The sequence below is a fragment of the Oryctolagus cuniculus genome, chromosome X, assembly GCF_964237555.1.
Source record: "Oryctolagus cuniculus chromosome X, mOryCun1.1, whole genome shotgun sequence".
In the NCBI taxonomy this organism is placed as follows: Eukaryota; Metazoa; Chordata; class Mammalia; order Lagomorpha; family Leporidae; genus Oryctolagus; species Oryctolagus cuniculus.
The window spans coordinates 129,336,884-129,362,922 of record NC_091453.1 but is presented as its reverse complement, the minus strand read 5'-3'; the positions used below and the strand labels follow the sequence as shown (position 1 = coordinate 129,362,922).

The following is a 26,039-nucleotide window of genomic DNA, read 5'->3' as shown; positions in this document are numbered from 1 at the left end:
CAAGGTTTTGACCAGCCACGTGCCCTCTGAAACCTGGAGGGGGGAATGCTTCCTAGACTCTTTCTGGCTCTGGTGTCTGCCAGCAATCTTTGACTTGTAGCTGCATCATTACAATCTCTGCCTCTGTTGTCACATGGCCTCCTCCTTGTGTGTCTCTTTGTTTTTATGTGCTGTTCTCTTTTATAACGACACTAGTCATGAGGTATTACAGGCTCACCCTACTCCTGTGTGATCTCATCTTAACTAATGACATTTACAATGACATTATTTCCAAGCAATGGCACATTCTGAATCACTAGGCATTAAAACTTACACATATCTTTTTTGGAGATGCAATTCAATCTATAATAAGCAAGAGGTCTACTATAGATATTAATTTACAAAGTGAATGTGATGGGGCCAGCGCTGTGGCATAGCAGGTAAAGCTGCCACCTGCAGTGCTGGCATCCCACATGGGCGCTGGTTCGAGTTCCTGCTGCTCCTCTTCCGATCCAGCTCTCTGCTATGGCCTGGGAAAGCAGTGGAAGATGGCCCAAGTCCGTGGGCCCCTGCAACTGAGTGGGAGACCTGGAAGAAGCTCCTGGCTCCTGCCTTTGCATCAGCACAGCTCCGGCCCTTGTGGCCATCTGGGAAGTGAACCAGTGGATTGAAGACCTCTCCCTCCCTCCCTCTTTCTCTCTCTCCTTCTGCCTCTGCCTCTCTATAACTCTGCCTTTCAAATAAATAAATAAATCTTTTTTAAAAAAATGAACCTGCCAGCATATGGTTGTATTTAGGACATTTTAGTTTGTCAATCTATCCATAACTTATTAACCAGTGGTAGACTATTAACATTGCTTCTTGGAAGAAATAATGAAACACCACCAGGCCAATCATTTCTGAGACACCTCTTACTTAGTATATACAATTACTCACTTCTGTTTCCAAAGAAGTCAAGATCACTCAATAAATATATACTGGGCAACTACTCTGGATCACAATGGGAAACTAAAAAAACCAAACCAAACCAAGCCAGAGAGGATGGCATTGCGGCTGAGCAGGTTAAAGTCACCAGCTACAAGACCAGCATCTCTTATCTGAGAGCCCCCTGCTGCTCTGATTCCAATCCACCTTTCTGCTTAGGTGTCTGGAAAGGTAGAAGATGATAGCCCAAATACTTGGGCGCCTGCCACCCACATGGGAAATCTGGATGGAGTTCCTGGTTCCTGGCTTAGGCCTGGCCCAGTCCAGCCCAGACCTGGCTATTGCAGTGATTTTGGGAGTGAACCAGTGAGTGCAAGGTATCTCTTCCCCCACCCCCCGACCCTATCATGCTCCCTTTTAAATAAATCAATCAATACATCTTAAAACAAGCAGGTGTTCAAGGAGCTAACAACTCAGCTGGGGAGATAATGAACACTTCTAAGACAAGTTAGATAGCAATAAATAGCTATGAGTTCAATAGTAATACAAATAATATCAGAAGTGATATGATTTAAATAAACAAAATATTGGCTTATGGATAATGATTATAGCTTCTATATATTGATCATCTACCATCAACCAGGCATTGTTCTACAAGGGATTAAGTCATTTAATATGCACCAACAGCAGACAATAAGTATTACTGTCTTCACACTACAACTGAAACACAAGGAACAGGAAGGTTAAAGAACTTGCCCACTGGGCAGGCACTATGGTGTAGTGGGTTAAGCTGCTGCCTGCAACACTGGCATCTGATATGGACCCTGGTTTGAGTCCTGGATGCTCCACTTCTGATCCAGCTTCCTGCTAATGCCCCTGGGAAAGCGACGGAAGATGGCCCTAGTGCTTTGGCCCCTGCACCCACATGGAAAGACCTGGATGAAGCTCCTGGCTTTCATCTGGCCCAGCCCTGCTCCTTGTGGCCATTTTGGGGAGTGAACTAGCAGATGGAAGACTTCTCTCTTGGCCTCTGCCTCTCCCTCTCTGTTAACTCTTTCAAATAAACAAATAAATCTTTAAAAAAAAAATCAAGGCCGGCGCCGTGGCTCACTAGGCTAATCCTCCGCCTAGCGGCGCCGGCACCCCGGGGTTCTAGTCCCGGTCGGGGCGCCAGATTCTGTCCCGGTTGCCCCTCTTCCAGGCCAGCTCTCTGCTGTGGCCAGGGAGTGCAGTGGAGGATGGCCCAAGTGCTTGGGCCCTGCACCCCATGGGAGACCAGGAGAAGCACCTGGCTCCTGCCATCGGATCAGCGTGGTGCGCCGGCCGCGGCGGCCATTGGAGGGTGAATCAACAGCAAAGGAAGACCTTTCTCTCTGTCTCTCTCTCTCACTGTCCACTCTGCCTGTCAAAAATAAATAAATAAATAAATAAAATCAAGAACTGGTCCTCTAACAGCTATCAAAGGTGAAACTGAAACCTGGGCAGCCTGGCCTTCTTTCTTACTAACAGTTGTCAATCTAATTCTCTAATAGATGTCAAACAAAAATGAGGACATTATGCCTTCTGCTTATACTACTGAATTTTTAAAAAGCTGGCATGAGGCACTTATTTAAAAGCATAGCAGCACATGAGTTATTCCTCCAACTAGTCTCCTTTGATGGCATACAAGGGTACTTCTAATGGCACACAGAGCATGCATCTGCTGTTTCACTTCCCAAATGGCCCCAATGGCAGGGGCTGGGCCAGGAGCCAGGAACTCCATTCGGGTCTCCCACATAGCTGGCAGGGGCAGAAGCCCTTGAGCCATCATCTGCTGCATCCCCAAATGCATTAGCAGGGAGCCAGAATGGAAGCAGAGCAACCAGGATTCGAATCAGCACTCTGATATGGGATTCCAGTGTTGTAGGTGGTAGCTTAACACACTAAGCCACAACACTAGCCCCTTTTTTATCAAAATAAATTTATCTTGATTCTATTTTTCTACAAACTCTTGGAAGTACCCTCATATACTCATTCCAACAATGCTGTTAACTGTTCATTCCTCAGAATTTTGTTTTGAAAAATGCTTTTTAGATTTTAAAACTGCCCAAGATACCATCTTATAAGTTTTAACCATATCTCAATTTTTAAACCAAAAACAACAGCACCAGTTTTGACCCTATACATTTAATAGATGTGACGCATGATAATTTGGACCTAGAGCCAAATGCTGAATCCTCAAAGACTGGCACCACTGAGGATTTTTAAAAAGCACCATGGTCTCTGACATCAATTCCAAAGAAGAGTTCCAAAAACTGGCTGAATAATTGTGATTTGGAGCTTCCTGATCCTCCTGTACATAGGGTTTTTGTAAGGCTGCCTAAGGCCTCTTGATTGTTGAAAATGCTGAGCTTGATACCTCTTTATTAGTCCTAATTTACAAGAACAAGTTGACCTTGAAGCTTAGCCGAGATCAGCAGCAGCAGCAGTAGCTTGCTCAATAGGCAGTTTGCCATGGTAGAGAAGAAGTGTTCAAAGAGAAATCCCAGATTAATTGGAATCCTGGGAAATATAGAAAGAGAAAGACCTGTGGTGACCCAGACAGGACAGACAAGTTCTCTTCCTACTTGGGGCAGTTATCTATTATTCCAGCTATAGATGAAACTGACCATTCATCTTTGTCACAGAAGAAGGTAAAAGAACTGAACTGATACACTTCTAGAACTTGACACTATTGGTAGAAGTTTTCACAGATGTAGAAGAAATAATATAAGTATCTGTAGAAGTGAAATTGACACTTTGAGAAGCAATGACTTTGAACAGCCCTTGTCTCGATTGTTGAGGAACAGTTTTTTTTTTTTTTTATACTATTTGTTGAACTCTTTACTTGACATACAGTTAATCATATGTGTATAATTTAAAATAGTTCTTAGTAAAAAATAATGGGAATAGAAGAGGGAGGAGGAAGAGGGCTAGGAGAGTGGGTGGGAGGGTGGGTACGGAAGATAGAATTACCATGTTTCTAAAGTTGTAATTATGAAATATATGAAGTTTGTATTCCTTAAATAAAAGGTTTCAAAGAAATAAGAAAGGCAGAAATAAAAAGGGAGATGAGGAACCAAAATCAGCATCAGAAAAATTGCAAAGAAAGAGAAGATGGAGAAATTCCAGTTCTAAAATAACGATACATATGAATCTCACAGAGAATTTTCATCCCTTTTGAAACAGCAGTATATGCTCCTCTACAAAGAGTAAAAAGAATTTCCAAGTTCCAGATGGAAATTCTGGTATCAACATTAGGAGGAAAAGCTGGGGAGCAGTGCTTGATGTGTAGGATGGGATGATATGTATAGTCATCTGAGCTGTGCACACTCTCTCTCTGAAGATTCTGACACATGACTTCGTAATTGAACATCCAACCACAATTAAAAAACAACAACAACTGAGTGGGGCAGGCATTTGATCTAGTGGTTAAGAGACTCGTGTCCCTTGGGCCGGCGCCGTGGCTCAATAGGCTAATCCTCCACCTTGCGGCGCCGGCACACCGGGTTCTAGTCCCGGTTGGGGCGCCGGATTCTGTCCCGGTTGCCCCTCTTCCAGGCCAGCTCTCTGCTATGGCCAGGGAGTGCAGTGGAGGATGGCCCAGGTGCTTGGGCCCTGCACCCCATGGGAGACCAGGAAAAGCACCTGGCTCCTGGCTCCTGCCATCAGATCAGCGCGGTGCGCCGGCTGCAGCGGCGGCCATTGGAGGGTGAACCAACGGCAAAAGGAAGACCTTTCTCTCTCTGTCTCTCTCACTGTCCACTCTGCCTGTCAAAAATTAAAAAGAGACTCGTGTCCCATATTGGAGCACCTGAGTTTGATACCTGGCTTTGGCTCCTGCCCCCAGCTTCCCATATCCTAGGAGGCAGTGATAATGGCTCAAGTAATTGGGTTCCTATAACCCATGTGGAAAACTTGAATTGAGTCACTGGATTCTGGCCTGGCCAGAGGCTGTTACAGACATTCGGGGAGTGAACGAACAGATGGGAGCCTCCTTCCTTTCTTCTGTGTGTATCTGCCTCTCAAATAAACAAAATTTTAAAAGCTCTCTAAGTAGGAATAATCAAGTACACCTTTGAAAAACCTATAGCTGACATCAAACTTAAAGGTGAAAGATGGAAGGTTCACTAAGAATGACAACAAGGCAAGGATATCACTTGCATTTTTTTTTTATTTTTTTGACAGGCAGAGTGGACAGTGAGAGAGAGAGACAGAGAGAAAGGTCTTCCTTTGCCGTTGGTTCACCCTCCAATGGCCGCCACGGCCAGAGCACTGTGGCCGGCGCAGCGCGCTGATCTGAAGCCAGGAGCCAGGTGCTTCTCCTGGTCTCCCATGGGGTGCAGGGCCCAAGCACTTGGGCCATCCTCCACTGCACTCCCAGGCCACAGCAGAGAGCTGGCCTGGAAGAGGGGCAACCGGGACAGAATCCGGTGCCCCGACCGGGACTAGAACCCAGTGTGCCGGCACCGCAAGGCGGAGGATTAGCCTACTGAGCTGCGGCGCCGGCCTATCACTTGCATTTAACATCTTTTATAGGTCCTGACAAATTTAATGAATCAAGAAAAAGAAAGAAAAAGGTAATAACATACTGAAAGGAAGAAGTATATTTGCAGATAACATGATCAAATATGTAAAAAATCCTTACTACAGAAAAGCTACTAAAATAAGCAAATTTAGTAAGTTTGCATGATACACATGAGCAACATAAAAGTTAATTATATTTTATTTTTATTAGCAATGAACAAATGAGACACTGAAATATAAAAATGTCATTTGTAATAACAGAAATATGAAATATTTGAGGGTACATCTAACAAAATGTGTAGAAGAACAAATGCTGAAAATTGCAAAACACTAATGAGAGAAATCAAAGAATATCTAAATACAAGGAGAAAAGTATCATGTTAAAAATCATAAGACTCATTATCATCCTGGTATCAACATTGCTTTATAAAGTTAATGCAGTCCCTATCAAAATCCAAACAGGCTTTGTTGTAGAAACTGACTAGATGATGATTCTAAAATTTATATGGAATGGCAAAGCACCAAGAATAGTCAAAACAATCTGAAAAAGAAAACGAAGATGCAGTACTTCAACTGCCTGGTTTACAGACTTATCATAACGCATCAGTAATCAACATGGTTTAGTACTGGTATGATGACAGACATACAGATCAATGGAACAGAAAAGAGACCACAAATAGGTCCATTTTTCAGAGGTCCTAGATTGATTTTCAACAATGGTATCAGTCTTCTACAAATGAAGTTGGAACAATTTGCTGTCCACATGGAAAAATAAATGAACCTTGACTCTTGCACTTCACACAACATAAAATTTAACTTGACATGGAGCATAGGGCAGTTTTATGTTGCTGCAGAAGCAACTGAGTGAGAAAAAATACAGTTATCATCAAACAGTTTCTATGGGTTAGGAAACTGGGTTCTCTGCTCAAGGTCCCCCAAGGCTGCAGCCTAGGGGTTGGCTGGGCTGTGCTCTCAACTTGGAGTTTCAAATGGGGGAAGTCTGCTTCCAAGTGCATGCAGATTGTTGGCAGCACTCCTTCTCTAAGGCCACATGGTCAAGGGCCTACCTTTTGCTAGCTGGAGACCCCCTGCAGTTCCTTTCCATGTGGGCTTCCTCAGCATGGCTGTGTACTTCGAGTGAGCAAGGAGAATCACTTCAAGGAGGACCCAGACCTTAAAAGGGCTTGGTGATTAATTCAGGCCATAGCAGGATCATCTTCCCTTTGGTTAACTCAAAAATTAACTGTTGTGACCTTAATCACAGCTGCAGAATCCCCGCACTTTTTCCACACTTGATTGGCTAGTACCAAGTAGCAGATCCCACCTATGCTCAAGGCAAAACACAGAATAGTAGCCCCAGAAGTCATAAAAGAGGGGGGACACCCTAGGTTCTTGCCTGACACAACAGATGTAAACATAAGAGCTGAATCAAACAAAAAGATCTACCCAGGAACACAAGGAAAACTTTGTGAACTCAGGTTAGGCAAAGATTCCTTACAACACAAAAAGCACAAACCATAAGATGGGAACAAATAAACAGGACTTCAAAGTTTAAAATACTTGGAACAGTAAAGAAAATGAAAGGAAAAAACAGCATGGGAGAAAATCTTTGCAAATGACATATCTGATAAAGGCTTGCATCCAGAACAAAGAACACTCATAACTTAATGAGACAATCTGATTTAATACGAAGTGTACTTATTTCAGACTTGAGCACTTCACCAAAGAAAAGCTTAATGGCCAATAAGCACATGAGGACATATTCACTATGATTAGTCATGAGGAGTATGCAAATTAAAAGCAAAATAAGATACCATTATGCACCACCCAAATGGCTGATATATAACAAAACAAGTGTTGATGAAGATGTAGCCGAGGTGGTACTCTCACACTGTGCTTGTAGGATTGCAAGATAGCACAATAGCAGCGCCACTTTGGAAAACAGTTTGCCTGTTTCTTGTAAAGTTCAACATACACTAAGCATATGTCCCTAAATGCCACACCTAAGCATTTATGCAAGGCAAAAGAAAACATGAGTCCACAGAAGGCTTGTTAGTGAATGTTCAGAGCAGCTTTATTCACAATGGCCAAAAACAGAGTCGACTCAAATGTTCATCAACTCGTGAATGGACAAATTGTTCTATCTACACCATAAAATATTACTCAGCAACAGAAAATCAGAAACTGCTGATAGATGGATAACAACAATGAATATAAAAAGTAGCATGCTAAGTGAAAAAAGTCACAAAATACCACATAAGGTTATCCTCAATAAATTTCACAGAGCTACTAGCATTCACACCATATTCTCTAGCCATAATGCAATTAAATTGGAAATCAGTTTGGAAAATACCTAGAAGCTACATGTGTAAGTTTAAAAATATACTTCTAGTGTCTGGTGCTGTGAGGTAGCAGGTTAAGCTGTCGCCTGGACCACCAGCATCCCCTATGGATCCTGGTTCAAGTTCTGGCTGCTAGACTTCTAATCTAGCTCCCTGCTAATGTGCCTGGGAAAGCAGTGGGAGATGGCCCAAGTGCTTGGGCCCCTGCACCCACGGGGGAGACCCGGAAGAAGCTCCTGTCCATTTGGGGAGTGAACCAGCAGATGAAAGACCTCTCTCTCTCTCTCTCTGCTTCTCCCTCTCTGTAACTCCGCCTTACAAGTAAAATAAACAAATCTTTAAAAAAAATGCACTTCTAAATTGTTACAGCTGAAAGAAATCATCACAATGGCAATTAGAATATACTAGAACTAAACAGTAACAAAAATGCTTTGTTTCAAAAACATCAAACAGAATAAATTCAAAGGAAGAATGAGAAAATGGAGAAGGGATGACCTCTGGAATAAGCAGAAAAAGCAAGAGGTTGGCTGGTGTTTGAAGTGTGTCCTTTTTGTGTGTAATAAAAGGGATAAATGCAAATAAATGCATATATGTTTGTATGTGCTTGCTCAAATTTGCAAAAGAAGAAACACAGAACATAGATCTATTGGGGGTGGAGGAAGGAAACAGCTTGCCTGGCTGGAGATAGGGTATGGAAGCAAAACTGTTATGAATATACCTTGATATAAACTTGACTTTAAAATCACATAAATTTTTAAAATTTATTTATTTGAAAGGCAGAGTGAGAGAAAGAGAAAGAGAGAGAAAGACAGAGAAAGACAGAGAGAGAGAGAGAGATCTTCCATCTACTGGTTCACATCCCAAATGGTGGCAATTGTTGGGGGCACTGGCCAGGCTGAAGTCAGGAGTCAAGAACTCCATCTGGGTCTCCCACATGGGTGGCTGGGGCACAGGCACTTGTATCATCTTCTGCTTTCTCAGGCGCATTAGCAGAGAGCTAGATATGAAGCAGAGCAGCAGGCACTCCAACTGATGCTCTTATTATGGGATACCATCATAACAAACAGCAGCTTAACCTGTTGTATCACAATGCTAGTCCCCATATAAAGTTTATTCATTAAAAACTTAATCAGGGGGCGGGCATTTGGTGCAGCCATTAAGACACTGCTTGGGGGACTGGCATTGTGGTGCACTGGGTTAAGCCACCACCTATGATGCTGGCATCATATATGAGCACGGGTTCCAGTCCTGGTTGCTCTACTTTTTTTTTCTTTCTTTTGCTCCACTTCTGATCCAGCTTTCTGCTAATGAGCCAGAGAAAGCAGCAGAAGATGGCCCAAGTGCCTGGGTAACCTGCCACCCATGTGGGAGACCTGAATGGAGTTCCTAACTCCTGGCTTGGACTTGGCTCAGAGCCAGCTGTTGCAGCCACTTAGGGAATGAACCAGCAGATGGAAGACCCCCTCCCCCACCAACTCTGCCTTTCTAATAAATAAATGTTCAGGAAAAAAAGATGCTGCCTGGGACCCTTCATTGCATATCAGGGTGCCTGGATTCGAGTCCCAGCTCTACTCCCAAGTCCAGTTTCCTGCTACTGCAGATCCCTGCCACCACGTAGGAAACTAAGGTTGAGCTCTGGGCCCCTGGTTTTGGCCTAGTCCAATCCTGGCTGTTGCAGGCATTTGAGGAGTGAACCAAAAGATGAAAGATCTCTGTGTGCCTATCTATCAAATATGTAAGCATTTATGAAAGTGAAAAAAAATCACTAAAAATAGAAACAAATAAACATAATTATCAAATAGGTACCACAACCACAATATATAAACTTGTAAGACTAATCAAGAAAAAAAAATGAAAGAAGGCACAAATAAGCAAATAGTAGAATGCAGGAATGAATACATAGATACAACTGGGCCAGCTACTAATTGGTAGTTTAAAAATTCCTGGCTCAGAGCCAATGCTGTGGTGTAGCAGGTCAAGCCACTGTCTGCAGTGTCGACATCTCATATGGGGGCCAGTTTGAGTCCCAGCTGCTCCATTTCCAATCCCACTCTCTGCTATGGCCTGGGAAAGCAGGGGAAGATGGCCCAAGTTGTTGGGCCCCTGCATGCACGTGGGAGACCTGGAAGAAGCTCCTGGTTCTTGGCTTCAGATCGGCTCAGCTCCAGCCATTGCAGCCATCTAGGGAGTGAACTAGCGGATGGAAGACCTCTCTCTCCGCCTCTGCGTCTCTATAACTCTGCCTTTCAAATTAAATAAATAAATCTTAAAAAAATTCCTGGTTCTCTCTGAACAAGATCTACCAACATTTAAGGAACATGTAACTCCAATCTTATACACACTTCCAGAGCACAGAAAAAATAAATGAAGCAATTCATTTACATGTCTAGCATAATCATGATACAAAACTACACAAAACAGTTCAGGAAAATTAAAGCCAAATCTCACTCAGAAACATAGAAAAAAACATCCTGAAGAAAATATTATCAATCAAATCTAGCACTAAGAAAGATCATGAACACACTGCGTTCATCCTAGCAATGCAAAATGAGCTAATGCTACAAAGTTGTATTAGAAAATCCCTTAAAACAGCCAACCACATTAACAAGTTCAAGGAGGGAAGATATAGGTCCATAAAGGCAAAAGAGGAGTTGGATAACATTCAACGTCCATTTATGACCCCCAAAATGGTCCCTAGAAGAGTATCTTCACAAAATCTTGAGTAAACGCAATACTTGATGGTGAAACACTGAAACTCCCACGTTTGCCAATGCAGATCCTGGGCCCCACCCCGCACCTACTGAATCAGAAACTCCAGGCAGGATGCCAGAGAACTAACTCAGAGTTTTTGCAAAAGCCCCTCAGGTGATTCTGATGTGGCTGGCTACTCCCAGGGTGAGCAGCAGAGCAGCAGTGTGGGCGCCACACGGGAGCCCCACGCAGTGTGAACTGAGTTCTCTTCGGCCGTCCCCGCCCCGCTGAAGGTAGAATCACCCTGAAGCCCATCAATGCAGTTAGAGAAGCGCTCCTACAGCAATTGGTCTCGTCCCCGGCCACATACCAGAATCTCCAGAGACACTTAAAAAAAAAAAGGAAGCCGACCTCAGAGTTTCACCCCAGATGAATTATATCTGAGTGCCTGTGGGTGGAGCTGGGGCAGCAGGTATTTAAAACTCCCCAGGTGATTCTAATGAGAAGCCATTGTAGCAAACCACTGGTCTGTAGAATTCCCAGGGAACAAGCTGCTATTTAGGGATTCGATGATGCCTTTTCAGAAAAGCTCCAGGTACAAGAGGCTTTTCTCAAGGTTTTTATGTTCCCTCCAAAACAGACCTTGCATCTCACATATGTCCCAGTGCAGCCTTCTTACTACAGCTTACAAAACTGAAACTGGAGTCAGGACAGCTGCAGCGAAGGCTGTGAGGCCGGAAGTTCCACTTGCAGGGGTTGAGATCCTGAGGCTGCAGCTCCCTACATGCCGCACCTGAGACCCAGCGCCGGGGAAAGACACTTGGTGGGGATAGTAAGTGTCTCCATCAAACAGAGGTTGTTGGGAGGATGCAAATGAGACGTTACGTAAAAGCACTAGTTTAAGGGCTTGGTGAAGATTATGCCTAACGTCAACATAAGTTATTACTGAGGGTGGCTGGTGGGGTGCTGACAGGAAAGCTGGTGAAGTCATCAGTAAATCAAGGCAAAATGTACCCTTCCAAGCCCCGCGGCTCAACACCATAGCAACTGGCACATGAGCACCTGCAACTGGCTGGTCCCAACCGAGATGTGCCTCATTTCCAAAACTCAGTGCCCAAGAGGGGGAGTCTCACGAATTATGATGGGGACTGCATGGCGTCTCCTGGGTTCAACAAAATGCTGTAATGGATTCCACCTGTTTCTTTACTTGTTCAATGCAGCTACTGGGAAACTGTCAGTTCCCCATATGGTTCCCATTTTCTTTCTATTGCCTAGGAAGCCAGGATGTGAACTGAAACTTGTAGGCCAGGCTTCTCAAACCTTTCTACCTCCAATCGCTTGGAGATCTCACTGATGTGGAGATCCTGACAGCACAGTCTTCAGAGAGGTTTTGGGGGGTGAGATGGGCCCTGCGAAGCTGAGCAGCAAGGGAATCTGGACACTCTTTATCAACAGAAGAAAACCTGTTTCCCGAAGGAGAAATGATGGGAACCCTTGGGGGAAATGCTTAGAGTTGCCAGTGGCAAAGAAAAGAAGTGTCCGGCAAGGTTCCACTCAGCTTCAACTTAAAAAGAAATCTGTTCTTTATTGCAGCAAGTCACCCAAAAAAGTGGAGGCCGGCTCCACTCGTCCTCCATCTATGAGGGTACTAGGCAGAGACATCTGCCTTCTCTCCTAGATTCCAGACCGGGAGCCACTCACAGATGCAAGGAACACCCCCGAACCTGGAACATCAAAATGGAATGCTGGCTGCTGTTCCTTACCCAGTGCCCTCCTGGGCTCTCACTGAAACCAAGTGCAAACCTTCCTTCTCGCCGTGCTTCACAAACAGTACTGGTACTGACCAGTCAGTATGTTTTCACCACCATGTACGCAGGTACTTTTCTTATTTCAGTAAAACAGCTCAGGCCAGTTGCAGGCCTACTGGAATTAAACACAGTGCCCATTCTCCTAAATCCCCACCTAAGTAATCTCAGGACCATAAAGGAGTTTCAAGGTAATATAAGGCAATGTAAATCACCACCACCCAATGCTAAGAATCTCCTTTACAACTCACCTCTGCCTCAATAGCTGCCAGGAAGGGGAAGACACGATACCCTAACACTCTACGTAGCAGCCTATGCCAGATTGAGAGGCTCTGGGAACTAAAGAGCACTTCCTTCTCACAAAAAGTTCAAGGACATGATATCAAAATATAACAGTTATCACATGCTAAAGAAAGGACATCACTGTGTACTGTCACAGTTTGTAAGCAAGGAGATAAGAGCAGAATGAGTTACAAACAAGTTAGCTTTATTCTTACTTTTAATTATTACCCTTAAACTTCCCTTACCCTCTCCCACTCTAAACATACCAGCAAGCAAAGCAAAAACTAACTTGTACTCAAAATGCTCATGTGAAGAGTTCAGAAACCAAGAAGCTGGGAAGAAAAGGGTGGCAAAGCTATGTGTGAGACCTCTGCCACTACTGGATTTAAAGTCCTTCTTATTCCTTTGTTATTGGACGATGGAAAGAAATGCTAAACATGAACTTCATTTCATCACTACAGGTACCACAGAAATGAATAAAATGAGCATATTCAAACAATTCTAGCCTGCCCCACTTGTCCAGTTCAAGTTGATGAATGTTCACTAAATGTCCACTATATGCATGGGGCCATGATGGGTTTCACACCCTCAGAAATGTCTCCAACCTCAGCCTTCTTTATTACATGCTTAGAACATGAGAAAAATTAATATTGAAACACGCAGGAATCAGCTATCAAGACAAAGAGTCAAGGAACAATAATATTAAACTCACAGAAGTACATGGAATTGCAAAAAAAAAAAAAAAAACTGCCTCCAGAGTTATTTCAACACATTGAGGAACAAAGTCAAATAAAACGGAAAGTGCACGCAGGCTCTTGGCCTGTTGGAGCAGGGAAGCTGGTACTGACCCGGAGAGCAATCATCTCCCTGGATCTCTTCTTCAGAGCCTGGATCAGTTTTCATCTTAACCCTAGGAGTACAAGTAGCCACTCTAATATGGATTCAGGAATGCACCGGGGCCTGAAGCTGGATTCAGGCACAGTGGCCAGGTCTTGATTAGAAAAACGAAAGGCTTCCATCCTCAGATTCTCGCAAAACAGGCAGGTAAAATTTCTTGATCAGAGATCACCTTGCTATTGTCCTGTGATTGCCGGCTACACAGTACTACCCTCTTAGGAATAAATAAAATGGAAAACTTACAGGGTGTACCAATGGCTTCAGCTCCATTTGAGAGAGGCAATAAAAGCTGCATATTTCAATAGTGACAGGAGAGGGAAATCAAGGCAGAGAGACCACACCCACAGCTACAATGGAGATGGGCCAAGAACAGGAAGGATGCCTGCCCTTTGACACCAGTTGTCCAGATAGCACTGGTTTATAGAACACATTTATGCAAGTCTAACAATGTTGCCCAGTATACAAAGGGCCCCAATGCATGTCTGATTCGCTGAAGAACTCTGGAAGCCTGGCAGGGTCGATTTGGTAAGCTCTATCTCACATCTGGAAGAGCTACCAGCAGCAAGGTAATGCAACTTGTCCAGTCACAGATGTTCAGGCGAAGAAGCGGGACTTGAATCCAGCCTCCAGAATCCAAATACTGGAAGCTTCCTACCACCTCACAAAGGCAAGATTTGGGCTGGTTTGTCACTGTTGTTCCTCTGGTGCAGACAAAAAGCAAGCACTGGCATATGGTGCCAATTTTCTGAAGAGATGCCTCTGCATTCCTAAAAAGCGAGAGGCTCGCGGTACTCACCGTGAGAAAATACGTCACAGACATTGCTATTGAAAAACCATCCTGCAACCACAGGACGGCAACTGGACTAACTCAACTACCTCCATGTCTGCTGGTACACTCAGGCTTTCAAGGCAGAGGAAGAAGGCCTCTGTTGCTCTATTGTTCTCATTGTCAGTGCTGACAAACAAAATATGGCCTCAAGTAATTTCTATTTCCAAATGGTAATGGCAATTTAGCACTGAGGACACTGCTGCCAACATCACCTGAAATGAAAATGTTGCACCAACAGTGAAATGCCTAGAAAATCAAGCTTCCTAGACTGGCAGAAATTGATTAGAGCATGGCTAGGCCCCATTTTTTTCTTGAAAAGAAAGGAGTTCCATACCATACGGTTCAGATCAGTAAGTTAACTTTCCTTGAGTGCCTACTATGTACAACACTATTGATGATAAGCACTTAATATAAATCGTTCAGTCAGTCCTCCAGAGAACCCAGGGAGGAAGGTGGTATTAATATTTCACAGGTAAGGAAACTAAAGAATAGAGGAGTGTAACTAGCCTAAGGTCACATGAGTAACAGCGCCAAGATTCAAACCCAGGTGGACTGCCCAATCCACAGCCTACACCTTGTAAGCAAAGGGCAGGTCCCATCCCTGCCTGCCAAAAAGAAACAATGAATGCAGACACTAGAAAATAAAGAAAGCAGAACTTCAAAGAGGTCAGAAACAGGGAAGAAAAATGACTGAAGAATAATGAAAACAACTCATTATTCTGTTATAAAATTGAATAAGCTTTAGAAATAACCAGAAACTCTGACCTTTGAAATGCTTTTGGCCACTGGTTAAAATGTCTCCCACTAAGCCTTGAAGAGCCTCTGCTCTTTTTTTTTCTTTTGGAGCCCTCAGTAAGAGCAAGAGCCATGTGTTTTCAGTGGCTTCTAAAGTAACTCAATTTTGGCTATCCTCTTCTCATTTTGGAGCAAAGTATACTGCAAGGGTTTTTGAAACCTGAATCATTTTTCAGAATTTGCAAAAAAACTTTTGAATTTTTTTTGAGGCCACAGAATACACAGAATATGAGAGAACTGGGAAAACTTCTATGCTGAGCCATCATTAATGCGATTTCACCAGTGAGTGCTCTTGTACCTAACAAGGTGAGCACTTCTTTCCTCTGGAGCGATTACAAAATAAACTAGTTTCTTTACAAACCACACAACAGAAAGATTGATGGTCATTCCAGATAACAGGTTCACAGTACAACACAACACCCAGGAAGAAAAACTCTTGTGTAGGGTAGCCTGAGAGTCCAGCAGACACTGGCATGAAATCAACAATCAATGCTAAGCTCTGCAGTCTTCTGTAGCCAGAGTAAGCTGTCTAACTAGGGAAGCAGCAAGGGATTGAAACATCCCTAGCTGTTTGCAATCAGTTATTGTCTGCATGACAAGGGGAGAGATGCAAGTCAAAATGAAGCTGTGATGAACTGATCATGAAGGGGCACCCAGGGGAGCAAGGATGACTCCACAGAATCTCTCTGCTTCAGACTGATTTACTTTTGGATCTATCTGCTTTAATGGAGCAGCAGCTGACAATCTAAAACCAGCAATTCAAATACTCCAGTCACTCTCAATCATGCCAGCCTGTTTTACTGTCAGAGCAGTTTCAGAGCTCTCATTTTTTATACTGCTTACCTGTACCGGAAAATGTATCATGGTTTATTTTTCTGTCAGCATCCCCACACATTAAACTCCCGGGGACCCTGGCAGTGCTTAGGACAGTGGGGCACACTGTGAGCACTCCTGTGTCTAATGAATGAATGAAACAACTGAAAATTTAATACATCCGAATGGGAATTTCAAAGTAAGGAGATCAGCAATTTAATAACTATACAAGAATCTATACCCCAGCGAACATCACCCCTTGAAGCACCTGGGGAAGCTGCTATATAATAGTACTGGTTCAAATCTCTCAAGGGTGGATATTTGTGAAATGGCCAAAAAACTCACTCAAACCACATCTGGTGAATACATGATCACGGCCAATATATATGATGGATGAAAGCAAAACCCGTCTACAAAGTCCGAGTGCTTTGTTTGGCTGGTAAACTTGTTTTGAAGGAAACCCAAAACGGTTTGAACTACAGCAAAAGAGCTAGCTCAGGTCTTGAGACTCTTAGGTAGATACTTAACAAGCAGTAACGCCGAGCTGTGGTAAAAAGAACCCAGACTAGACAGACACCCAAACGTAGCCTTGCCAGTTAAGTTACCGCAAAACCTGGTCACAGTAGTTAGCCTCTGCCGGCCTCTGTTCCCTTAGCCACGAAACAAATGCGCTAGGTGAACTTCAAGGTCCCTGAGAATTCTAAAATGTTATGATTTCATTCTTGGCGAGAGTTGATCTGTTTAAAAACCAGCTACAGCCCTCTTAGTCTCATAAACCGCTTATTGTAATTTTTGCAGGAGATTCACTTCATATTTGCTTAGGCAAATACTAAAATTAGTTTTCACTTCCTGAGCGCAGCAGAAGACAGTTAAGGGAGGCAACGCGGCCAAGGGCGCTCGCCGGTGCCTGTGCACACTTCCGACTGCGTATCAGGGAACTAACCGTTCCTTCTCAGATCTTCTCTCAACTGTTGCAAAAGCAGATAAAGCTCTCGGGCGTGACGCGGAATCACTGAGAGCGACAAACGCGGCTTCTCCGCCCGTGCCGAGCTGCGGCCGCTTCGCAGGGCCCACGGGGGATGTGGCCCGCGCCCACCCTGCGCAGAGGGCCAGGGCGAGGATCAGCCGCGGTGCGTCGCCGCAGAGGCAGGGCAGCCGCCTAGCCCGCTCGCCTTCCCAGGACGGGAAAGCAAAGTCCAGCTGCGATGACCACCCCCTCAGCCCGCCCGTCCCAATTCCCCTCTAAACCTTCGTCCGCGCAGGGTAGAGACCTAGGGCGCAGAAAACAGGGGGGAGTCAGAGGCACCTGCCTGCTGCTCCCCGGCCTCGACCCTACCCTGCCGGGACAGCGAAGGCACCCTAGCGAACCGCCCCTTCAACCCCGCCCAACCAAGTGCGGCGAGGCCCCGAACGACCCGCCGGCCCGGGGAGTCCCAACTTCCTCCTCCCAAGCAGACCCCCAACACGGCTCCCCGCAGCGACAGGGTAAGAGCCAGGCCAGCTTTAAGCGCGCACTCACCTCGGGTTCCGGGCGCCACCGGCGTTGCCAGGCTGCTCGGCTCCCGGGACCTGCTCCGCCCCCTCTGGGGCCCGCCCCCCAACCCCGTGGCTTCCTAGCCCCTGGGCCACCACCCTCCGCCCGCCTTCGCGCACCGGTTGGCGAGACTGAGTCATATGATGGGCGGGGGGCGGGCGGAGGGCCCTGGCAGACCTGGGGAAGCCGCTCTGGGGGGCGGGGCTCTTTGCCCGCGAGACTGCTGGGAAACCTTCTTTGACGGGTCTGGCGCGTGGAGGCCACTGGGAGTTGTAGTTCACATGTAGTGCAGGGACCGGGCAGGACCAAGATTTCAGGGGCCACTCCTGTACTGGATGTAGGAGTCAGCGCCCAGCGGAGGCCGCTGGGAAGCGTAGTCATAGGACTCTTGCCTGGGTCGCACTGGTTTTCTCCAGTAAAGGGGAAATCCAGATTGAAAACTTCTGTAGATAAAACTCCAGTGGTATCACTAAATTGAGTTATTGCTGTGTACATAGGACTGGCTGCATGAAGTTAGATAAGGGGATAAGAAATTTCACTGACTCTGGCTCACAGCCTACAATTCATAAACTCAAATAACAGCTGGGGTTTCCCTCATACTGTACCAATACCTTTCTAAGAATACTATTGAGACGTACTTCAGGAAAACATTTCAGGCTAAATATCCTACTTTTTAAGGTTGGAGTTAGTCACATAGTCTTTTTCAGAGTCTTTTTAAAAACGGGGATGGGCAGAAGGAACAAAATAGAGAAGATAAATTTCTCAAGAAGAGAATCAATATGTAATCAAATAAAACAAATTTAACTGGCACATATAAGAATGTGCATAATATTCCTTGTGTTGCATAAGAATTATACATGAGCATTTTGAGTAAATAGGATTACCCCTCTCCCCTGTCTTATATTTGTTACTTTTCAGGTATACAAAAACAAAGTTTCACCTGATACCAGCATATGCGTGTATGTGTGCTGGCGCCGCCGCTCACCAGGCTAATCCTTCGCCTTGCGGCGCCAGCACATGGGGTTCTAGTCCCGGTCGGGGCACCGGATTCTGTCCCAGTTGCCCCTCTTCCAGGCCAGCTCTCTGCTGTGGCCTGGGAGTGCAGTGGAGGATGGTCCTAGTCTTTGGGCCCTGCACCTCATGGGAGACCAGGAGAAGCACCTGGCTCCTGCCTTCGGATCAGCGCGGTGCACCGGCCACAGTGCACTGGCCGCGGCGGCCATTGAAGGGTGACCCAACGGCAAAGGAAGACCTTTCTCTCTGTCTCTCTCTCTCACTGTCCACTCTGCCTGTCAAAAAAAAAAAAAAATCAGGCTGGCGTCAGCATTGTGGCACAGCAGGTTAAGCCACCACTTGAGATGCCAGTATCCCATATAAAAGTGCTGGTTGGAGTCCCAGTTGCTCCACTCACTTGTGATCCAAATCCCTGCTAATGCACCTGGGAAAGCAACAGATGACAGCCCAAGTACTTGGGTTCCTGCCACCCATGTGGGAGACCCAGATGAAGTTCCTGGCTCCTGGCTTCAGCCTGGCCCCAGCCCTGGCTGTTGGGGGCATTTGGGAAGGAAAGCAGGTAGATTCTCTCTCTCTCTCTCTCCCTCACTCTGTCTTCTGACTAAATGAACAAATCTTGCAAAAATAAAAATTCATGCAAAATGAGTACTATAAAAAACTATACAGAAATTTAGAAAAAAATTTTGCACCAAAATAAAATTATCTCTTTTAAGATTTACCTATGGGGCCTGTGTTGTGGCATAATGGGTAAAGCCACCGCCTGCTGTTCTGGCATCCCATATAGGCACCGGTTTGAGTCCCAGCTGCTCCACTTCCTATCCAGCTCTCTGCTGTGGCCTGAGAAAGCAGCAGAAGGTGGTCCAAGAGCTTGAGCCCCTGCACCCTCATGCGAGGCCCGGAAGAAGTACCTGGCCCCTGGCTTCAGATCAGCGTAGCGAATGGAAGATCTCTCTCTCTCTCTCTCTCTGCCTCTCCTCTCTCTGTAACTCTGCCTTTCAAATTAAATAAATAAATCTTTAAAGATCTGCTTAAAAGATTTTTAAAGATTTATTTATTTAATTTGAAAGGCAGAGTTAGAGAGAGAGAGAGAGAGAGAGCTTCCACCCCCTGGTTTACTCCCCAAATGTGCAACAGCCAGAGCTGGGCCGGTCCAAAGCCAGGAGTCAGGAGCTTCTTCCAGGTCTCCCGTGTGGGTGTAAGGGCCCAAGCACTTGGACCACCTTCTGCTGCTTTCCCAGGTGCACTAGTACTCATTTGGGATGCCAGCCCTGCAGGTGGTGGCTTTACCCACTATGCAACAATGCTGGCCCCAAGGTTATCTCTTAAATTTTTTCATTTTGCTGCCAGTGTTGTGGTGTAGTAGATAAAGCCACCACCTGTGTCCTGGCTGTTCCACTTCCAATCCAGCTCCCTGGTAATGGCCTTGTGGTAACTAATAAAGTACCTAAGATGTAATGTATTGGAATGAAATGGACATTTTGAGATTTGATGATTGTTTACAGCCTTTGTCTCCTCTGTTGAGGAACAGTGTTTTTTTCTTCCTACTATTTATTGAACTCTTTACTTAGTATAGGGTTAACCTTTCGAGTATTAAGTAAACTGAAAATAGATCTTTGTAAAAATTAAGAGTGGGAATAGGAGAGGGAGGAGGAATAGGGTGGGAGTGTGGCCAGGAGGGAGGATAAGGTGCAAAATAAAATAAAAAAAAGAAAAGCAGCAGAAGATGGCTCAACTGATTAGGCCTCTGCATCCATGTGGGAAACCCAGAAGAAGCTCCTGGCTTCAACCTGGTCCAGCCTTGGCCATTGTGGCCATCTGAGGAGTGAACCAGCGGATGGGCGATCTCTCTGTCTCTCCCTCTCTGTAGCTCTGCCTTTCAAATAAATAAATCTTTAAAACCATTTTATATTATTTATTTAAAAGGCAGAGGGAAGAGAGAGAGAGAGAGTGAACCATCCTCTGGTTCACTACGCTAATGCTCACAACAGCTGGTGCTGGACAGGGCCAAAGCCAGGAGCTGAGAACTCAAATCTGGGTCTTCCATGTGAATGGCAGAGTCCCAATTTCTTGAGCCATCACCTGCTGCCTACCAGGGTGGACATTAGCAGGCATCTGGAACCCAGAACAGAGCTGGAACTTAAGCCTGACATCTTAACTGCTATGAAAAATGACTGCCCCTAAATTTATCTTTTAATTCGATTTTCTATGGACCTTTTTAAGCACTCTCATATATAATTATACAATAGTCTCCCCACCTCGAGGTTTTGCTTTCCATGGTTTCAGTAACCCATGGTAAAATGTGGTCCAAAAATATTAAGTGGAAAATTCCAGAAGTCAACAGTTCATAAGTTTCAAATTGCATGCTGTTCTCTTCTGAGTAGTGTGATGACATCTCAAATAATCCCACTCTGTCCTAATTGGGTTGTGGATCATCTCTTTGTCTACTGTATCCATGCTGTATATACTATCTTCCCATTAGTCAGTAGCCATGTTGGTTACCAGATCCACTGCAGTATTGCAGTGCCTGCTTTGAACTTGTTTTATTTAATAATTTCCTCAAAGGAAATGGGTGGTGATGCTGCAATTTTATTACAGTATGTTATTATCTTCATTCTATTTGGTTACTATTGTTGTTAATCTCTATGCTTCACTTTTAAATTAAACTTTGTTATATGTATGTGTATGTGTAGAAAAAAAGAAAGTTTGGTACTATCCATGGTTCCCAGCATCCACCGGGGGTCCTGGAAGGTATCTCCTCTTTTTGTTTTGAGATTTAAAAAGACTTATTAGAGTCAAAGACCTCCAGTCAGAGTGGCATGGAAGAGGGCTTCCAAGAGAGGAAAAACCCAAAGTACCCATGGCACTGGGGTTTTTAAGTACAATTTCAAAGGAAAAAAACACTTGGACCTCTTAGATGAGTAACAAGGCTCTTCCAAATTCAGCCCAACCCACTCTTTAGCTGCCTCTCCCAGCATGCCTCTTCACTTGAAGCTTTGGTCATGGGAACTTCTTTCTATTGTCTGGATGCTCCAGATTCTCTCCTTCCTCCACAACTTTGCACTTGTTCCCTTCTCCTGTATTGGCCAAACTCCTGGAGAAGCAGCAGAACAGTACTTGCCCCTCAGTCAGGTCGACTTAGAAGCTCGCTGCAGAGCCCTCCTCATTGCGCTTATGTCATCATTTGCTTGCGTGTCTGCTCTGCCAATTCCTTCCCCAGATGGTGAACATTCACTTTTGATTTGGACTTGAGAGTGCACTCAGTACGTATGCATGTCAGAGAGGCTCCCTGGTGGGCAGATGAATACCTGTGATTCTTTGTGGAATTGGGATGGAGAGACAGAGGAGCATGTGTGTGGTGAAGGAGGGGAAGCCCCTGAGTGGGAACCTTGCATGCACTAGGCACAACTGTCTATGGATGAGGCTGAAGTCCTTTGCTCACATTGAAGATGGGGCATGGTGAGGGTACACAGCACAGACCATTCTCAACCTAAGCTGTCTCTAGGATCTGGCCTGCATCCAGTCCCAGCCCTGCCATACCTCTAGAAAGAGGCCAGTAGAGAAGACTGTCCTTTGGCCTCTGAAATGCAGAGATGCCTGCAATGTCCATGTCACAGCGTAGGTGTGGAGATTAAATGAGGGGAAAGATGTGGAAGCACTCTGAAACAATAAAGGCTGTGCAGTGCCAGGGAGCTGCCACCCTGCCCTTGCCAAGGCCACTGTATTCTTTTTTAAAAAAATATTTATTTATTTAGGGGCTGGCGCTGTGGTGTAGTGGGTGAAGCTGCCGCCTGCAGTGCTGGCATCCCATATAGGTGCTGGTTTGAGACCTGGCTGCTCCACTTCCGATCCAGCTCTCTGCTATGTCTTGGGAAAGCAGCAGCAGAAGGCCCAAGTCCTTGAGCCCCTGTACTTTTGTGGGAGACCCGGAGGAAGCTCCTGGCTCCTGGCTTTGGATCGGCACAGCTCCGGCCATTATGACAAATTGGTGAGTGAGCCAGTGGATGGAAAACCTCTCTCTCTCTCTCTCTCTCTGCCTCTCCTTCTCTCTCTGTAACTCTGCCTTTCAAATAAATAAATAAATATTTATTCAAATACATACATACATACATCTTTTTATTTAAGTAAAGATTATTTATTTGAAAGGCAGAGTTACAGAGGCAGAGAGAGTGAGGGCGAGAGAGAGAGAAAGAGAGAGAGAGGTCAGTCTTCCATCTGCTGGTTTCACTCCCTAAATGGCTGCAATGGCTGGAGCTGACCTGTTCTGAAGCCAGGAGCCAGGAGCTTCTTCCGGGTCCCCCATGTGGGTGCAGGGGCCCAAGCACTTGGGCCATCTTCTACTGCTTTCCTAGGCCTTAGCAGAGAGCTGGATCAGAAGTGGAGTAGCCAGGACTTGAACTGGCACCCACATGGGATGCTGGCACTACAGGCAGCAGCTTTACCCCCTACACCAAAGCACCAGCCCCACCACTGTATTAACCAAATCTTACCCTCCTCTAGGCTGCATCTCATAGTTCATTGTGTGTGTGTGTGTGTGTGTGTGTGTGTGTGTATTGAGTGGTTCTTCAGGCTTCCGTGCATTTTAAACACACACACACACACATACACACACTCCCCTAGATGCAGGGAACCTATGGGGAGGGGGCTGGCCTCCCAGCCTGGTGCTCCTGGGCAAAAGGGAGGAGCCTCAATGGACGTATTATGTGGCTACTTCTTTGACAGCCTGGGCCCCTGTGATGTCATCTCCCAGTCCCTACTCCTGCCTGGGCTGGATCCTAGCAGGCTCATTGTGTGAAGGGGTTTCAAAAAGTTTATGGGAAATTCCCAGTATCAACTTTTACTTCCATTCTTCCATGAACTTTTTAAAGTGCCCTAGAATTGGCCCAGGTGGGGGAAGGTGGAGAAAAGGGAGAGGTGTCGCTGTGCAGGAAAGAGAAGGATGAGGAAAGAGGTGGGAAAGCGTAAACTCCTGGGCACCAAGGCCCTGTGTTCAACCCCTAGCCCTTTCATTTGTTAGGTGTATGATTTCTGGCACATATATCTATCTAGGCCTCAATTTTTTCACCTGTGAAGTGGCTTTATTAGTATCTACTTCATAAGCTTGTCATAAAGAATAGACACATGAGTGACCAGAGCTAACTTCTGCTCCGGAGAATTGCAATGTAGCTCTACATAGCTCCTCCTTTCCGCTCCAACCCCCTCATCCTGCATTTATAAAGCAGCCTCAGTGGCACGGTGTGGCCACTTTTAAAAACAGGCTGACAGTGAAGTATAAAGTTTAATGCACACACGAGCCAGCAATGCCATTCCTAGGTATTTATGCAAGAGGTATGGAAACTTATATTTACAAGAAGACTTGTGTTCAAACATTGATAGCAACCTTTCAAAAACAGTAGTTAAAAAGATGAATGGCTCCAATTTCCATCAAGTAGTATGTGGCTAAACAGATGATGATATACTCGTAGACATACAATTGAATATTACTCAGCAATAAAAAGGAAAATCATTTGAAATACGCCACAACATGAGTGTGACTCAAAAATATCATGCTCACAAAGATAAACTATACTCAAAACACTACAGACTATATTATTTCATTTATATGACATTTGGGGAAAGGCAACACTATAGTGATCCAAAGCACAATTGTGATCAAGTGGGGCTGGAGGTCAGCCCAGAGGTATGGGAATGAACTGACTCTGAAGGTATAAGGGGGAAATTTTAGGGGTGATGGAAATATTCTATATCTTGATTGTGATGGTAGTTACACAAACATATACCACTGGTTAAAATCACTGCACTCTAAGCCTCAGATGAGTGAGTTTCAGTATTGACAAATTCAATACAGCTGGAGGTCAGTGCTGTGGCGTATCGGGTAAACCCACTGCCTACAGTGCCAGAATCCCATATGGGCTCCCGTTCAAGTCTCGGCTGCTCCATTTCCGATGCAACTTTCTGCTATGGCCTGGGAAAGCATTAGAACATGGTCCAAGTCCTTGTTCCCCTGTGCCCACAAGGAAGACCCAGAGGTAGCTCCTGGCTCCTGGCTTCGGATCGGCACAGCTCCAGCCGTTACAGCCATCTGGGGAGTGAACCAGCGGATAGAAGACCTCTCTCTGTCTCTGCCTCTCTCTCTCTCTCTCTTTCTCTCTCTGTGTGTGTCTCTCTCTCTTCTCGCTCTTGCTCTCTCTCCCTCTGTCTCTCTGTAACTCTGCCTTTCCAATACATAAATATTAAAACAAAATCAATACAGCTGAGATTTAAATAGGGCAGTTAAGTAGCCTCCCGTCAGGTTCCCAGGCTGCACAGAATTGGCCATTTCTTTTTGTTTCTTTGGCTGGTTGGTTGGCGTTTTCTAAGACACTGGGGGCCGTGAAAGAGAGAGGGTGGTGAAGCTTGCATCACACGTACCAGGGACGTGCTACAGAGCAAAAGCTTGGCTGGAGCTAGGGATAAGCACCCACCAAGAGAAGATGGGGCCCTATTGGCTAGAGCTAGAGATAAGTACCCACCAAGAGAAGATGGGACCCTACACTGTAGGGGTGGGACCAGGGGTGCTTACCTGGATGGAGGAAGCCTAGGAACCTGTCTGGAGAGAGGGAGACGTTTCCTCAGGCGTCTCATGGAGCTTAAGTTCACCCCCATCTTTTCCCTGACCACTAGGTGTGAGCACGCACAGCGGGGCTCCACAGCACTGTGGCAGTCAAACTGGATTCTGTGTTTGCATGCAGGTAGCAGCACTATGGATTCTCACCGGTGTTTTGCTTCTGCTTTCACAGTTTGATGTTGAGCTAGGGCCTCCTTGGGGAGGTCCAGCTGGTGAACAGTTTCTATTTTCCTAAATGCTAGATGAAACTTTTAGCTAAGCCATGGGATATAAAAACACACACAGAGAGAAAAGTCCAGTTTCTTGCTCCCAGGGCTTCTGGGGCACAGGGACCACACTCACAGGTTTATTGGTATGACATCAGAATGTCTTCAAAGGCCAGCCTGTTTGCCTCTCTTGTTGCTAGGCAAATACAGGGTGGAGAACTTTGAGGCCTTGTCCAGAAGCATCATGGGGAAAAAAGTGCCCCAGTCCTATGATCACAAATCAAATCACAGTCACTCAATAAAAATATCAACTCATAAGACCCTTTCCCTCTGCTCTGGTTATGAGTTTCCTTACGTGAAATTTGTTTTTTGAGGAATTAAGCCCTATGAGGAAATGTTCCTGATACAATAAAGGGTGTTTTAATAAAAAAAGATTCTTTTTTTTTAAGGGAAAGGATTTATTGGTGGGTGAAAACTGACAGACCAGAGGGAAGGGGTGAAGAAGAAAAAGATGGAGAATGAAGAGCGTAAGAGAGAGATCAAGAGAGAGATCAAGAGAGAGAGAGATTAAGAGATCAAGAGAGAGAGGGAGAGAGAGATCAAGAAAGAGATCAAGAGAGAGAGAGAGAGAGAGAGAGCGAGATTAAGAGATCAAGAGAGAGATCAAGAGAGAGAGGGAGAGAGAGATCAAGAGAGAGAGGGAGAGAGATCAACAGAGAGACAGAGAGCCACGTGTTCAGGGACAGGTCCTCTTAAAACTTTGCCGGGGGCCGGCGCCG

The 26,039-nt window shown here is 45.3% G+C and overlaps 1 protein-coding gene across 4 annotated transcripts in view; it reads right to left on the bottom strand.

The window, feature by feature from the left end:
* Positions 1–25,031, bottom strand: part of MTM1 (myotubularin 1) — a 137,459-nt gene extending 112,428 nt beyond the window's left edge. For 2 of the 4 annotated variants that reach the window (XM_002721329.5, XM_008275032.4), the window contains exon 1: positions 17,422–17,644. In XM_002721329.5, the coding sequence (XP_002721375.4) occupies positions 17,422–17,576 (155 nt within the window). In that variant the 5' untranslated portion in view covers positions 17,577–17,644. Of the gene's footprint in view, positions 1–17,421; positions 17,645–25,009 lie in introns of those variants that run through there. The other 2 variants (XM_051833870.2, XM_070067219.1) reach the window with 2 other exon arrangements.
* Positions 25,032–26,039: the final 1,008 nt, after the last annotated feature.